This window comes from Anas acuta, chromosome 5 (genome assembly GCF_963932015.1).
Source record: "Anas acuta chromosome 5, bAnaAcu1.1, whole genome shotgun sequence".
Classification (NCBI taxonomy): domain Eukaryota; kingdom Metazoa; phylum Chordata; class Aves; order Anseriformes; family Anatidae; genus Anas; species Anas acuta.
The window spans coordinates 8,057,916-8,073,750 of NC_088983.1; the positions used below are offsets into that span (position 1 = coordinate 8,057,916).

At 44.2% G+C, this 15,835-nt stretch overlaps 1 protein-coding gene across 4 annotated transcripts in view; it reads left to right on the forward strand.

The window, feature by feature from the left end:
- BRF1 (BRF1 RNA polymerase III transcription initiation factor subunit) overlaps window positions 1-15,835 on the forward strand; it is a 175,451-nt gene that overhangs the window by 118,563 nt on the left and 41,053 nt on the right. For all 4 annotated transcript variants that reach the window (XM_068682552.1, XM_068682551.1, XM_068682553.1 and 1 more), the window contains 4 exons: window positions 8,386-8,447; window positions 10,693-10,774; window positions 10,872-10,927; window positions 12,768-13,024. In XM_068682552.1, the coding sequence (XP_068538653.1) occupies window positions 8,386-8,447; window positions 10,693-10,774; window positions 10,872-10,927; window positions 12,768-13,024 (457 nt within the window). The remainder of the gene's footprint in view (window positions 1-8,385; window positions 8,448-10,692; window positions 10,775-10,871; window positions 10,928-12,767; window positions 13,025-15,835) is intronic.

The following is a 15,835-nucleotide window of genomic DNA, read 5'->3' on the forward strand; positions in this document are numbered from 1 at the left end:
AGCTGTTGGGTAAGGGTGCAGGGACAGGTACAGGATCTCTGACATGGCAAGCGATGTGTTGGAGCTAGGCTGGGCTGTGTTTTGCACTTTGTCGTGAAAAGTCAAGCACGCGTACTTCTGCTAAAGGCAATTTCCTCCGATTTCTTGGGCTATCATCTGAGCCAACCTTGAATTTCCAGGATATCCTAGGAAAATCAGTTAGCTTTCCTTTACAGTTCCAATCAGTCAAAGTCAGCCTCTAAAATACTGTGTTTTGAGCCTCTGGATTTCTTCTTTCTTTCTGCCTTACAAGCTGTGTGTATATATGGCTGTAAATATTTAAGAAATTCCCTGCTGGAACAGAATTTAATTCATAATTAAAAATACACAGAGAAGAATAATCCAAGCAGAATTCTCGGATTTGCTTTTCAGATCTCATTTCATTTAGGGTGCAGAAAGTCGTACATTGCAGGAGTCGATTTAAGAGAGACATCACAGGGGTAGGTTTAATTCTCACTAAAACATATGTCCTTCTGCTCAGGCGGCTGAGTGCTGGCCAGGCAAGGATCCTGGGCTCGTGGGGACGGCCAGCGGAGCATTTAGCGCCCGCAGCAAGACCTGGCTGCGTAACCAGCTAGCTGCAGTTGCAGAAATGGTGCCCAGCACTTAAATGTAAAACCAGCTGTTCCTTCACGGCTGGCTCCTGTGCGAAGTGCTCTCGCTGTTTTACACAGTGCTCTGGCAGCACGGAGAAAGGGAGCCGGAGGCTGTGATCTCAGCCTGCTTCCCTTTGCCGTCGGCTCTCCGGGGCGTAACGCAGCCGGCGCCTGCCGCAGGAGGTACAGCGGCACTTTGTGCTGGCGGGGTGTGAAGAGGGGAGCTGATTAAGATGCCGGTCAGTTCTTCTCCTTGGCCTTTCCCTTTATACGAACTGTTACTGTTGGATACCCCTGCAGAGATGGAAAAAAAAAAACGCAGAAAATAGAGGCCAGAAGGCACCAAAAAGAAGGAGGGCCGGGGGAAGGGAAAGGAGAGAGAAGGTGCCAAGAACAGCAAAAAAGGGAATGGAGGGAAATACAGCAGGGGACTGGTGACTTTTCCAAATCAGATGGAAAAGAGCAGTAGGTAGGGGAGAGCCTCTGTCTACGTAGTCTTCATTTTAAAAATCTTTTAAGTTCATGGCCGCTCAGGCCAGGGAGCTGAATGTATGGACAAAGGCTGAGATGTGAGCGTGTGTCAGGAGCCGCACTGCATCTTCCACAGACGCACCATGATCAGGGCTGGCATCGTTAGACACACAAATCACGAGCTGGAGGAGGCTTGTGTCTTTGCATGGGAGCTTGTGCCATTGCTTTAGAGCTGAAAAATGTCACTTATGCTAGGTAATTAGTATGTTTCTGGGCGTTTGTCAAGGTGGTCATCGCTGGTTACCGGCTTCGTCAGCAAGAAATAGCTTTTGGCATGTTGTGGAGAGCAGCTGTCATCTGAGCACTTGGTCATGACAGCGGAGTTGTGATCTTATAGAAGAAGGAAGGGTTGGATCAAGTAGGTTGCATAAAGGATGCTCTTTTGCACCATTTTCAAAAGGTGCTGGGGGCACACGAACGTTATTAAAAAAGAGGAGCATCTGCTGCAGGTGCTGAGGACAGTTCTCAAGGTGTTCTCCAGTTCAAAAGCTTAACTTTCAGCTGTATTTATTTTGGGAGGTTGAAAGGATTTTTTTCTTAAGGGCTTTTCATGTTGCTGTGTAGCTCAATAAGCGTGAGCTCACCTTCTCAAAAAAAAACCTCAGGCATCAGAGTGGCATTGTTTATTGCTGGACTATTTTCTTACTACCTGCTTTAAAAATACACGCTGCATAGGGGATCTCTGAAAAGGACAGAACGGCTAACTGTTTTTCTGATGAATTAGTGCTTAAGTTAGCAACTTTCCATGTCTGGTAGGCTAGTGGCATAACCTTTAAATGGATATAAATGTCTGGATGTGGTTTGGTGAGATCCTCCACGCGCTGGGAGGTGAAACAATTTTTTCAGTGTGGGCATGCTACCAAAAAGGGGCAGCATTTTTTTTTCTTTTTATCCCAAATTGAAATTTAATTTATAAAACACGTGAGATCCCGTCCTCACGACGGGATAACTGTTCTGTGACCGCTGTATGAAAGCGGCGGCTGCAGGAGGGCCGGGAGACGTCGTTCAGCTGCACGGGAGAAACCTAACACCTGGAGCCTGACTCTCAGCACGAGGAAATAGAGATGCAGACGCTTAATAGAGACGGGTTTGTAGCCGTGCACCGTGTTCAGACCAAGTCTCGAAGGAAAACCATCGGCGTACAGCGAGGCGGCTGAGCCTGGTGCAGCAACTGCAGAGCAGGCGGGCTGATCCCAGCTCTTGTTCCTGTTTGCTCTCTGGCAAACATTTACAGTAGACGGGAGCGGCGACAAAACTAATGAGCCCGCACATCCCTTTTTTTTGGAAAAGCTTACCTTGCAAGCAATAATAATGCTTCCACGTTGCTCCTGCAAGCTGTTATCTCCTGCTTGCACTGGCACGGTGCGTAGCAGCTAGGTGACATGTCTTTGTTTTTATTAGCTCAGGCTTCTTCCCTCTTTGCCCTTCATTTGTCCCTTCTAGGGCTTTGCCTTCACACTCCTTAGAGCCCAAATGTGGGTGTTTGGCTGTGCCAGTGCTTTTGGCTGTGTGCTGCCGGGCAGCGCGGCGCCAGGCAGAGCCGGCAGCGATGGGCATTGCTGGGCAGAAGGGGCCTCGCTGCCCCTGGCCTGCCCCGGGCTTTCTTTTAAGAAGCGAGGAGGCTGGAAACTTGGCTTCGGCTGGAGAGGACCCCGTAACCTTGCCTTGGCAGAGGGAAATAATAATGTGACAGGCTTCATCTATCTTTGTGCTGTATGCGTGGCCTCGCATGCTCTGTAGTCCTTCGGAGCTAAATCCTGGTGTGAAATTGGCACTCTGAAGGGGGAGACTGTAATTTTCAAGGTGGCTTCGGGTACAATAAAAAACACCGCGTTTTCACTTAAACATGAAAATACAGGACATGTATTTTTGTGACACTTACATTGTCAGTGAGAGCAATGCATTTTGCTCTGTCCTTACGTTTTGGTTTTCATGGCTGGCGCACTTTTGCTGTGACAGCACATCGGATGTTGTCAAAAGTGGCTGGGGGAAATCGGAGCCCTCGGCAGCGACTGCTCCGCCTTTGGGGCATGGCAGGGCAGGCTGGAATTGCACGGAGAGGTGCCTTATCTGGGTGTAATACGCAACCAGCAGCTTAAAACAGCTTAAGCCGCTGAGATGACCTCCCAGCCTGCTCAGTCAATGTTAATGACACTGGCAGCAGCCCCTGCTCCTGCAGGCACATGGGCAGCGCACACCTGGACCCGGCGTGGGTTTGTTCTCCCACAGACATGATGTCTGTCAATGCACACCGTGCTTTGTGCCGTGCTGCTGCTGCAGCACCTCCCATCCATTTCTGCTGGTGCCCTGCTCTCTTCTGTCCTTTGCCCCGTGCTGCACCCGCTCCCCTCCGGTTACTCCAGCCTAATGAGGGCCCTCCTAGCGCACCTCGGTCCATCAGCACCAGCCCCTGCAGATGGGCTCTTGTCCTCTCTGACCAACTGATTGATTATATTCTGGTGCAGGCGGTGGAGCTCCTTCTTCACCTGAAGCTACAGCCTCCTGCCAAGGTTGTCACACCTCCCTGGGTGGCACCAGCACCGCCAGACCTGGCTGCAGAAACCCTCCTGCCCCGGGGGCTCCCGCTGCTTCTCATCCCTCCCCGGGCAGCAGCAATCAATCCGGCAACTCCCGATGCCCGTGCTCAGGGCTCGGGTTATCCGGCTCCTTGCTGAAGTGTTTTTCTCAGTGAAAACACCGTTCCCGGCTGTTTTCGCACGTTGCCTTGCCCTGGCACCAGAGCGTTTCTGAAATGCTCCGGGTGTTTGGCGCTGTGCTGGAGAGGGGCCAGGCTGCTTTGTTGAAGCTCCTCCAGCTCTGCGGCTGCGATGCGGTCGTGTGGCCGAGGACGTGTTCGCTGCGTGGGACAGGAGGACCCGGTGCCTGCCATTATATAAGCTTCAGAGGATTTCCTGAGAAGTGCTCAGCCTTCATTTCTGTCTGCGAGGAAATCCTCTTATCTGGGCAGCGCAATAAATAGTTCTGCCTCCCGCACGAGGAACAGAAAAACACATCCTTCAAACGTCGGGTTTCGAAACCGTGGGTTTTTAAAATATAGCGGCTAGAGTTAGTCTTCCGTAATAAATCCCCATAATAGCGGGCTATGTATACATTTAACTGGATCCACAGAGGTAGGAGAGGGGGAGACTGCGTTAAAAGAGGGCTTAGTATGCATTTGGTAATGACGAGAAGAGTAAATAATCCTGCAGGTTTACAAACCTAATCCTCAATGTCTGTTTGCAGCCCTCGTGTCTGTTGGAGTCGGCTGGCAGAGATGTTAAAAAGCTGGAAAGAAAGGGCTTTTTTTGCTTTTATTTTTAAATATGCAGGGGGCCAGCCAGTGACTGGCAGTGGTAAGTTCCACGAATGGTGTTGGGGGGACCTTGCTCGAAGGCTCTGGAAGCGCCATCTGCCCCTGCTTGTGGTAGAAAACCACGGCGAGGATGGAGCCGGCTGCTTCGCTTCTCCTCTGCCTCACTATCCACTCCTCCAACTGTAGTTTCCTTCAAATACAGGAGCTGGGGGGCTGCTGCTTTCAATGCAGGACTTATTTTTTGCCTATGCCCTGCAGAAAAGCATTTTTTTTCTTTTTTTTTAACAGAAGAAATCCGCGCTGCGAGCCGTGTCACATGGCACCATTGCTTTTAAATAAGCTTTTAAGAGGTTGGACCAGATGTTGGTCACATCTGTGTTTTCATTTCGTCGAAAATTTCATTTCAACCCTTTTATTAAAGGAGAAAATGATCATTTGGAAATTGTTTCGAGAAGTTTAGCAGCTGGGAAGATCTTTCTGGTGTATAAAAAGGGAAGGGGTATACTTGCCGTGCCCCGGAGTGAGCGCCGTAACGCGCAGCAGCTGAGTGTTTATGGCTGGTAGGGTTTGCTCGTGTTGGAAATGATTGCCATGGAAATTTTCAGATCAAAACGAATGTATTATTTTTCGCACTGGCACTCTGTGACAAAACACTTTTTTTTTTTTTTTTTTCCAGTGAAAGTGTTAAACTAGGGATTGGAAGGCACCTTCTCTTCTGAAAACCTCCTTGCACTTAATGAGTGCCTATCACACTGGCAGAAGAAAGGGGCTACTTGCAGGCGGAGTGGATATCCTGCAATTACTCCCTCTACTGCCGTTATGGGGTCTAAGAAATGCTTATTACGTACAACTTGCTTCTGGATTTTTCTCTGCAATTTACCAGTTGGAGAATGAGTTTTCTGTCCCTGTTGCTAATTGATCCAATGAGAAGAACTGGCACCTAATTCAGTAACAAGTTATATTTAAAATGACATGTGAAATTGTTCATGGTGCCTGAAATTACATCATTTTCAGTCTGGCATATTAGGGCTGTATAAGGAAACAGACATCTACTGTGCTGTGCCATATTAAATTTTAAACCTCTGATCCAAAAATACAGCAGACTATAGGCAAAGCGAGGTGTTTAATGATGAATAAAAGCAGCGGCAGTTGATTTTGGTGGGATATTTTGATTGTTCCCAAGGCACTGTGACAGTTTTTGCAGCAAATAATTTGGGAATGCACAGAATTTTATGTAAAGTTGGGCTGTGACTTGAGTCCAAAGTAGTTCTCAGACACGACTTCCAGATTTTGATTTTCTAGCCTTGTGATTTTCGGGACTTATTAGTGGTTGTTGAGGCTGGCTCCTTTCTAATTTTATCCCCAATGTGTAATGAATATGGGGGGGGAAAAAAACCTCTCTTGGTTCAGATAAACCAGCTAGAAAGTTTTATTTTTTCCCCAAAATCTTGACAAAGGGCTGGTAAAACAAAGACGGGAGGAGATCACCCCCCTTCTGCCCTACAGCTCAGTGCATACGGCATGTACCCAGGATTTGGGAGGCCAGGTTTGGGGCCCGGTTCTGCACAGCCTCCTTCAGACCCAGGGGATGGGTTGCCTTGCCCTGGGCACACTTGCACTCTGTCGAGCCATTTTATTTCGGGTAGGTCACGAAGCATTTCTTGGAGCCAGGTGTGCAGTCTCCTGGGAAGGCGTCTCAGACATGAGGCTGCAGTTCTCACTGCCTGCCCTGGTGAACAAGCCGAGCATTTAGCTCTCTGGAAATCCATCTTTCAGTTCCAGCAGGAGAGAGCGGCGGTGCTGCTCTGCAGGACAGCCCGGCCTCCCACTGGGGATGCAGCACACAACGACTCCTCTTTGCGCTTTGCCTGGTTACAGCTTGCTAAAAAATTCCAGTGGGTTACATCCAAGTTGTTTTAAAGAGGCCACGAACCACCTGGACGCGGCTTTTTTCACCTTGATTTTCCTCTGCAGCCTCCCGTAAGGGCACGTATTGCCATATCCTTGGGTGGCGTCCCTGTGTGCATGGTAGGGGGAGCTTGCACGAGGAGCTGGTGGCCCCAGTGCCAGAGCTTTTGCTCTTCCTACGCACTGTAGAGATAAGTACATGTGATGACTGATTATGTAGTTATTATGAAATCCTTACGTTCTCAAAGTGTTTTGGGGAAAATAAGTTGTAAAGCAAATCTTTCACACCCTGGGAGTGAAGTCCAGTTGATTTGCAAATATAACATTAGGGAGAAATGTTCCTTAAGGCCTTTTCCGTCCTGTTTGCCTCAGATTAACTGAACTGGTAAAGTTGTTACCGTGAGACAATCTCAGAAGATCAGAGCGCAGCGTTAGGTGATGCCTTGCCACAGAACATTTTCTTTGGGCAGAAACCCCTTCCGTGTTTGATTTGGCGTGGAAAGAATTTAAAACTTTCTGTTGATTGAAGTGGATTTTGAAAAGAAAATTGTAAGTGCTCAGTGTCTGATACCAGTAAGTGCCCGTAGAGCTGAGAGCCAGCTCCTTTACACCACCTCCAGAAGCTCACCCATTGCTCCTACACAAGTTGTGGCTGGGCTCCTGGCACTGTGATTTCACGTGTTTCAGGCAATTGCTTTAATGCCCAAGTTGTGCCCAGCGGAGGATCGCTTGTAGCTCTGGTGAGTGCTCCTCATTGCTGCCTTTGCTCCTTGGCCCCTGCTGATGCCCCTCAAGGCTCCACGTTGCCATTACCTGCCAAGGACCAAGGAGCCCCAGCTCCACCAGGAGCCACCAAGCTCTACGAGAAGCCACCAACACGGGCAGCCAAAGCCATTCAGCGGTCTTGGGAAGTTGGGAGGCACATGGCTGGGAACGGGGAGCTGTATCCCTACAGATGCCGAGCTGTCCTGCACCATTTCATTCTTCATTTGTTGTTTTGGGTTGCTGAAACTCTATTTCTTTTTCCTGCACGGCAGCTGGTTGGGTTATCAGTTGTCTGGTCTTGATTAGACGTAACGGAGATGACCAAGAAGCTTGCTTCATTCCCAAAAATAAGTCTTTGTTGAGTCATTTAGTTTCTTCTCTACCTGGACTACATTAATAGTGCATTACTACCGTACATTAATATGATGTGGAAAATCACTTTGCTGCTGTAAGTTATGCCGGTCCCAAATTTAGCCTCAGTTCTGTGCTGTTGTGCTTTTTAATAGATAAAATATAAAAAACTGTATTTTCAGAAGAAGTCTCAGTAACTATAAAAATGACAGTGAAATTGTAATTACAGAAACTCATTATCGATGAATGTTTATTTACACCCTTCTATAGCTTTCAAGTTATTTTAAAGTTTGGAAATGTTTTAATAATTCCCATTTACAGACAAAAAAAGACTAATGCACATCTTTTTAGAGAACTGCTATGAGTTAAGTGGTTCAACTGATGAGAGATCAGAATCAAGAATAAAGCCATGCTACGAGTGTCGGCATGATGTATTATTCACTGGCCCATGCTGCTTCTCTGTAAACAGAAAATATTTTCGAAGTCGTAATTTACAGATGAATCACCAGCCTATAGGCCCTGACAGAGAAATTCATGTGACGATGAAAGAAAAATGGTGTCATCTTCCTAAAATGGTTTCCTCAGCTTCATGGTGAAAACCTGTGGCTGGAAACCAAGAAGGAAGAAAAAAGGCAACTGGAAACGAACGGCAGATTTTTAGTACCAAAGAGAACTCTGCTGATTGCTGAATTTGAAATTAATTCAGCGTGGTGAATTCTGGTGCATATAGTACCCCCATATTGAGAACACTCAGCAACATGTTAAACCTCACTGGTGAACACAGAAGGGAAGCAATTATGAAGTGTTATTGTACCATAGAACTTGAATTGCGATTGATTTTGAAGAAATATCTAGCTAATTAAAATGTGTTCTTTTATGTAGGTGAAAATGCAGGAGATGGTGAATTAGATCTCAGTGGAATTGACGACAGTGAAATAGATAGGGTAAGATACCCTTTTATCCTGAGTCTCTTCTGCATTTGGATATCTGAGAAAGAAAAATGGTTCTTATCTGGTGTATCCTCTCCTTCCCTGCCTCTTCGCTCTGGCTGCGCCTGCTTCTGATCTATAGAGAGGTTCAAGTGATTGCAGTGATCTGCGGTCAAAACTAATGTTCATGCAAGGCTGTGAATTTAGTCTGTTCTTGCCCATTTTATAGATATACGGGACTGCTGCCGCTGCTGCTTTCTTTCTGTGCTGAAATAATTATGTTTTAGAACGTCTTTTATTCTTACAAAGAAGTTTTAAAAGTTCGTTGGATCTCTAAATTCATTATTTAATTACAATATATTCAGCTTGTGAAGCTGCCATGGAAACCAAACTGTAAAAGCAGCACATACGGCTCCTGTGTTCTCTCAAAGATTTCTGTAACATTTTCTTGATTTATTATTATTTGTGCGGCAATGCAAGATACCCTTTGCCATATAGCCTGACTATAAAAGACAGGCAGCTGTGGAAAATGGCTTGGTGGAGGCCACACGTGAACACACAACAGAGCCCAGATCTCCTTGATTTTCAGCCTGATGCCCTCTCCAGCCACCATGAGAGTTTAAAGTGAAAAGTGTAATTTGAACAGATGCTAAAAGCTCCTTCTAGGGTACAAAGTCACTGAAAACAGTGGGGTTGCATAGAGGTTGCTGAGAATTGAGCTTGATCTGCAGGATATTCTTGGTGATGGATGGAGGAGCAGGCAAGCGCTCAGCTTGAGGTCAGCAGTGGAGCAGAGTTTGCCAGGCTGGGTGGTAGGAAAAGCATCCTGGAAATGGAGGAGACACGGCATGGGGGCATGGGGACCTCACAGGCCTGATGCTGAAGGGATTCAGTATAGCAGATCCATCCTTTAAACAAAAGCGGGGAAAGCAAAAGCACGTTTTCTCCACCTTCTAGACTGTAGTGAGGTCATAACTCTGCTTTTATGACCTCATGTTCATTTCCATGGCAATAGACTGTAATATTGTAAGCCCAAGATTATGAACTCTCCAAAAGCATAAGAAGGATGAATAACTGAGCTATGAGGAAGTTTTACTGTTATGACCCACCTTTAATAGAAACAGATGAAACAGTGAAATATTGGTCTGATAAACCAGCACTTGTGCAGCTCTTTGCTCGCCCCGTTTGCCCTCCAAAGAAGGACTCCTCCCTGCATTAGTTTCATTTGAATGGAGCTATTTTGCCCATAAAATCCTTATGTGTGCATTGTACTTTGGAGAAAATCTGGAATAGTAAAACCCGTAAGACGGAGAAATCTCAAATTGTTTTTCTAGCACTTAAACATTGTTTTATTATTCCTGGGTCCATTGCTTAAAAATAAAGCATCACGCTCATGAAGGATGATCTGGTTTGTCTCCTCCATTCTGCAGCAGTTCTTCACTGTCAAATAGCATCAGCCATAGGGAACCTTCTCTTTGTAGACAGTTGTGCTAAATACTGGGCTTACTTTTATAGCTGAGGAGTTGAAGGGGAGATCTATCCAGCAACCTGCAAGCCTGCTTGCTACCTACCTACCTATTTATTTATGTAACTTACATGAATAGTTCTAGGTGTGTTTTACAGCTCCACGCTTACTAATAATATTACTGTGATTAATTAGGTTTAACTGAAGGAAGTTTAGATGTGGGTTCTAAATCAAGCTCTCTAAAATCTAGAGGACTAAGCTCCATTAATCTTAGCTGGTTTCCTTCATGTAGAGGGGCCACTGAACTAATAATAATCCTAGTAACTGTGCCTAAACCTTCCCAGGAACCTACCAAGAAGACACGTCTTTCTCTTTTGGTAGCAGGGGGCAATGGCTCCCTTACTGTTTCAAATTTAAGACCGCCATCACCTTACAGAATTACTTGCAGACTGCCATTTATCATGGTACTCTCTCCTATCACCTGAAAAAGATCATAAAAGTGATAATTTTAGGTTTATCACGGATCACATACAATGAGTCCTGTGTGGTTGTTGGTCACCCCACCATAGTTTGGAAATCCAGCACTGTATTTTGAAAAGGGGTCATAGCTTTTGCTAGCTTTAGAAGTTTCTAGAAATGCTCTCTTCTAATTGTTGCATCTTGCTCATATTTTCTTTTATTAATTTGTTTTAAAACAAAACATGAATTGACCTTGTTAGTGGTTTTTCAATTCAGTTTTGGTCTGTGGTTTTCACGTTGATTTCTGAAAGCAGCTGAACTTGTTTTGTCTTTTAGTATATACTTAACGAAACAGAAGCTCAGATAAAAGCAGAGCTGTGGATGAAAGAAAATGCAGATTATTTGAAGGAACAAAAAGGTAAGTGTATAGGACTGAAATTCTCCTTTTGGCTAGTGTTGCTGAAATACACAGTCTGTATAATCTTCATGCCGGTTATCTTTTTGTCATCTTTCAGAAAAGGAAGCAAGAATAGCAAAAGAGAAAGAACTTGGGATTTATAAGGAACACAAGGTATTAAACTGTGTGCTACTTGTGTCTGTTCAAAAATGTCTTGTAAATTCATTACATCTGTCGATCAGCTCTCTGTAGGATGTATGGGAATAATGGTACGGGTCACCACTAAAGAGGCAAAACCTAGCATATATTTACATGCTATAGAAACACAAAACTAATTTTTTCAGGTGGTGAATAAAACACTTTCTTGCCCAAACTTTTATTTTGAATTGCTATTATGAGAAAATTCTGTGCATGGCAAAGTCAGAGCTAGTCCTTTGCATTTATGATTGCTGTCCTAATTGCTTGCTTATTTAAATGCAATTCTTAAGGCACGCCTGACTTTTTTAACGTGTGCATGGAGAATTTGTTTGTACTTGCTGTACCTTCAGTAGCTTTATTTGCTCTTTCAATTATGATTTCTTTATGGAGAACTGACCAGGTCTTTGTTAGTCACTTGAAGGAGGATTTCACTGTACCTTTCATAAAGAATGTGACAGCTATGTTAACAAATGGCATGTCCTGTCTCCATGTTTAGCAGTTTAAAAAGCCTAATTGGCCATATATTCACAATTTACAGCATTAGTGTTTTGTGTAATTGAGCAAGTGACAAGTCAAATCTTCCACATGCAACTAAAATCCACGTTAGTTTTTTATGTGTATATCCTGTATCTTTTTTTTTTCTGGCTAATGTGAAAGACAGAGTTTCCTACTTCCCCTAGGTATTTCAACAATAAAAACAAAACCAGACAATGAAATACTGTTTTAGGCCTCAAAGTTTCTCATTCATCCCACCCTTACAGAGACGTGGCATTCTACCAGCAATTTTCAAAATTGTATAACTCTCTGGCACCGAAAAGTAGCCCAAACAACCCACCTTTTTGTTCTGACAACACAGGAGTTTTTCTCTAACTCTGTATTGTTTCCGACAGCCAGAGTAGAACTTGATTAATATAGTGCTTTCCAATTTCAAGGTAGCACTTGACCCATGTAGGTAAACAGAGGGGCTATTATACACTAAAAAATAAATCTCCTGCAGAGCTCAGTGTTAAAACCTTCCTTTGAAAAGGAAAACGCTGAATGAGAAACAGAGGATCTTTATTTTCTACCTACCCAGGCATTAGACCTGGATAGAAATGTTCTCCGGTGTCATTTCTCTGTCTGGGTCTGTGCAGCATCAGGCGCTGCGGGTTAAGGTCGGGCTCGGACCTGCAGCCTTTGGCTGAGAGGGGAGGTTGCCTCTCTGCAGCGTCCTGCTTCCTATCCATCAGCATTAATGCCAGTCCACGCTTAGAAAATTGCTTCTCATTTTCTTGGCTTTTCTTTTTTTCAGTTTTGAGGAAGAGTTGGGTGGTTATTTTTGTATTTGGCTTTTGAGCTTCATATAAAATGCTGTTACCGTTTTGATACAGATTTGTCGGTGCCTAGGGAAGCAGTGACCCAGCTTGACTCTAACTTTGAAGGCGATTTTAACAGGGGCGGTTCTTTATTTACATGCTGGGTGATGTTATCAGGGTCCCTGCTCCTGCAACAGGAGTCTGCTCCATCTTTTTCACATGTGAGAAATGGCCCACATTTCTTTTCTGGCAGCGTTACAGATACGCAGCGAAGAATTTGTAATAAACTGTGTGGGCATTTGGCAAAAATATGAAAGCCAACACTTATCTCTCGGAAAAAAAGAGAAGCCCTTTAGCCCTTAGTCCTGCTCGGTCGCAGGCCAGCGAGCACTGCCCCAGCTCAGCCCATCCTGTCCCCGAGTCCGCGGCACCTGTGCTGGGGCTGCCGAGCTGCAGGTCGCCCTTCTGCTGCACAACAATTTTGTTTGTGTCTACATCACTAATTTTATATTTTAATTAAGCCAAAGAAATCTGCAAAGAAGCGGGAGCCAATTCAAGCCAGCACAGCAGGAGAGGCAATTGAAAAGATGTTAGAACAGAAGAAAATCTCAAGTAAAATTAATTATAATGTGCTAAGGGACCTGAACAGCAAAGGAAGTAACACACCAAAGAAAGAGGATGACAGCACTGATGACAGCACCAACACCAAGAAGCTGTCAAGAAGAAAATCTAATGCCAGTAGGAATATAGCCAACCCTGTAAACAGTGTGGGAAAAAGGTACTGCAATTGTTCATTTCTATCTCTGTCTGTGAGCCTGTCTATGTATCTTTCTAAGCCAGACAATGTAGGTACTGAAACATTTGTTTGAGGCTAAAATAATGCTGGGGCTCTGTTTTTATTTATTTTGCCTGCAGTGTCACAGTGGAAACTTATTTATAGTTCCCGTATCAGAGGTCTGTTTTGGTGTGAGTTAATCATTCTGGAGAAGAGAAAAAAAAAATCAATGGGAATTCATAAACACAAATCTTTTGGCCGTGGACACCTTTTCTTCACATATCCGTGACATTTGCTGTCCTCCCTTTCGGAGTTGTCTGTATCTGCTGACATGACACTAAATGTTTGAAAGCTTTGGCTTTTTGCTTGAGTTGAAAAATACAGTTCCCATCTGTTTTGACAGCTAGCTGTTTTGATTAGCTTTTATTTTAGTTTTATTCCAAACTTTCATTGTTAATTGATGACACAAATATAAAGCTTTACAGTAAATACGCTTGTCGGTTTTCTGGTCTGCATTTGCAAATGTTTTATAGTGTGATGAAAGCTACTATTTTAATGAGTAAAATATTCAGACTTGCTGGGCAGATTTGTAGTGTGCTGTAAAGTGTATAAGGAGATTGATGTGTCCTATCTGCAATATTCGACTGTTTTATTAGCCTGCAGTTCATGAAATCATGTTGGATGATCATTTGAATGGTCTCTATATATAGTCATTTCTTATTTAGTTGTTAGATATTTATTTACTCCTTAAAAGACACCATTTTTTTGCTTCCAGGCACTACACCACAAGGAAATTCAAGCATTTAGTTTGGAAATGCTGGACTGTTTCTTCATGCCATAGTTTAGAGGATAAAGTAGAGGGGAGGGATGGAGGGAGTGGAGGAAAGCTGGGGTTAGGCCATGGCAGGGGAGCATGGGAGGGACGTGGGGGTGTCTGAAGTGAAAATCAGGGAAGAGCTGTTCTGGTGGTGCCTCAGCAGTGTTTTCCCATCCTAATGAAGCAGCTTTTGGGAGAGCGGGACAACCTCGAGGTGTGAGAATCCCTCTCTTCATGCAGGAGCGGGAGACGCAGGATACTTGCAGATGGGAAGGTGGGAGGGGTGGTGAGGAGACTTCCCTCAGAAGCTGAGCAAACGCAGATGACGAGACACAAGCTCCTTATTTTGTCCTGATTTGAATTAGCTTTGGCCAATGCATTGGCTTTGGCTTTAGCATTAGGCTTCTCAGCCAAAACCATGTCTAGCCTCACTGTCACCGGCACACAGATTTTTTGCAACGTAACAGACATCTTTTCTTTTTCTGCTGCTCCTTCTTCATTCTGTATTTTACCAAGATGGCTCCGTTCTCGTTCAGCTTCTCACCCTTAATATCAACAGCTTTGCTTTCCAGTTCTTTACTCACTCAGGGTTTTAGTCTGCCATGGATGTTGCTACCTCATGTCCTGCCTAATGACCCAAGCACGCACATTTTCCTCTGGTGACAGAAAGCAAAGATGCATTGAGGATTAACTAACAGCACTGCGCATATGTTTTATTTGGATTTAACAGGTATTAGTGAGTCATGTTTCTGGCATCTCTAGTAAAACATGGCTCTGATTCAGTTGTCAGAAATGAAATGCTGCGTTGGGAGGTAGGGGGAACCAGGGGCTTGTGAGGTCCCCATTGCTTTTCAGGATGTAGCAGTAGTATTGATGCTCGAGCTTCTGTGCCACATCTGTGCCTTGTCCATACAAGGCCCAATTTTCAGAAATGTTGGGCACTTGGAGCTCTAGTTGAAGCCAGCACGTTACACTCTTCACAGGTGTTAAACTCTTTGGAAAATCATGCCATAAATATTTAATTTAACAGTGGTGCAACTTGAAAAGGTTTCTAAATAAATACACAAATCAGTATTTTCCAAAAGCATCTAATAAAATATGTTTATTTTTCCTCTTGAGAGTCTAAAGTACGTCCTTAAGATGCATAACAGAGTTTCCTGATGATGATTAGCAGATCTTAGATACAATGAATTTTGCAGCAGAGCACTTCAGAGAAGGTTGGGGATACATGCAGATATGTGAGTTAAGATTTTGCACTCCAGAAGTAGGCAGCGTTCTTGCTTAAATAATATCGAGGACTTGGCAAACCATTAGTTCTTTATTTCTTACAATTAAAGATTTATGACATATTTCTGATTTTTTTTGCTAGTAGTCTAAATGCCATGCCTTTTAAGTGGCATGCATAAATTTCTGTGTTCTGCATTGTTCTTAGATGCCACGCATCCATTTCCTTTGTTCAGCATTGTTCCTCTGAGAGGTGAATGGCTAACTGCTTTCCTAGTGATACAAAAATCGTGGTGATTTATATGCAATTAATAATAATAAAAACCCTGAACGTTGCTCATTAGAAAATGAATGAGGCACGTAATGTAGCTTTATCCAGGAGGCATTTGCAGAAATCTTGCTAACTGTTTTGGTTTGGAGTGATTTACAGTCCTACATGTTTATCTTTCTGGGTCTGAAATACTTAGTAAGCTGTATTTGACTGCAGCAGCACCTTGCATAGCCATGCTTTGATCCAGTCCTTTCAATCATTTCAGATACAGTCAGTTTTTAAAGAGCTCCTGATTTAGTCCCAATCCCAATTAAAAGGCCCCGGTACCAAGCTACTGGGAGCTTCGTGGGCTAGGAGAGGAATGCTGGATCTTGGTGACTGAGGCAGTACTCTTGTAAAGGTATAAAATTAGGCATGTAGATTTTATTGCTTTCCACTTGCAAGCCAAGGTTTTACATCCCTCACTAGGTCTGGACAGATGATGCGGCTTAGTTTGGCAGGT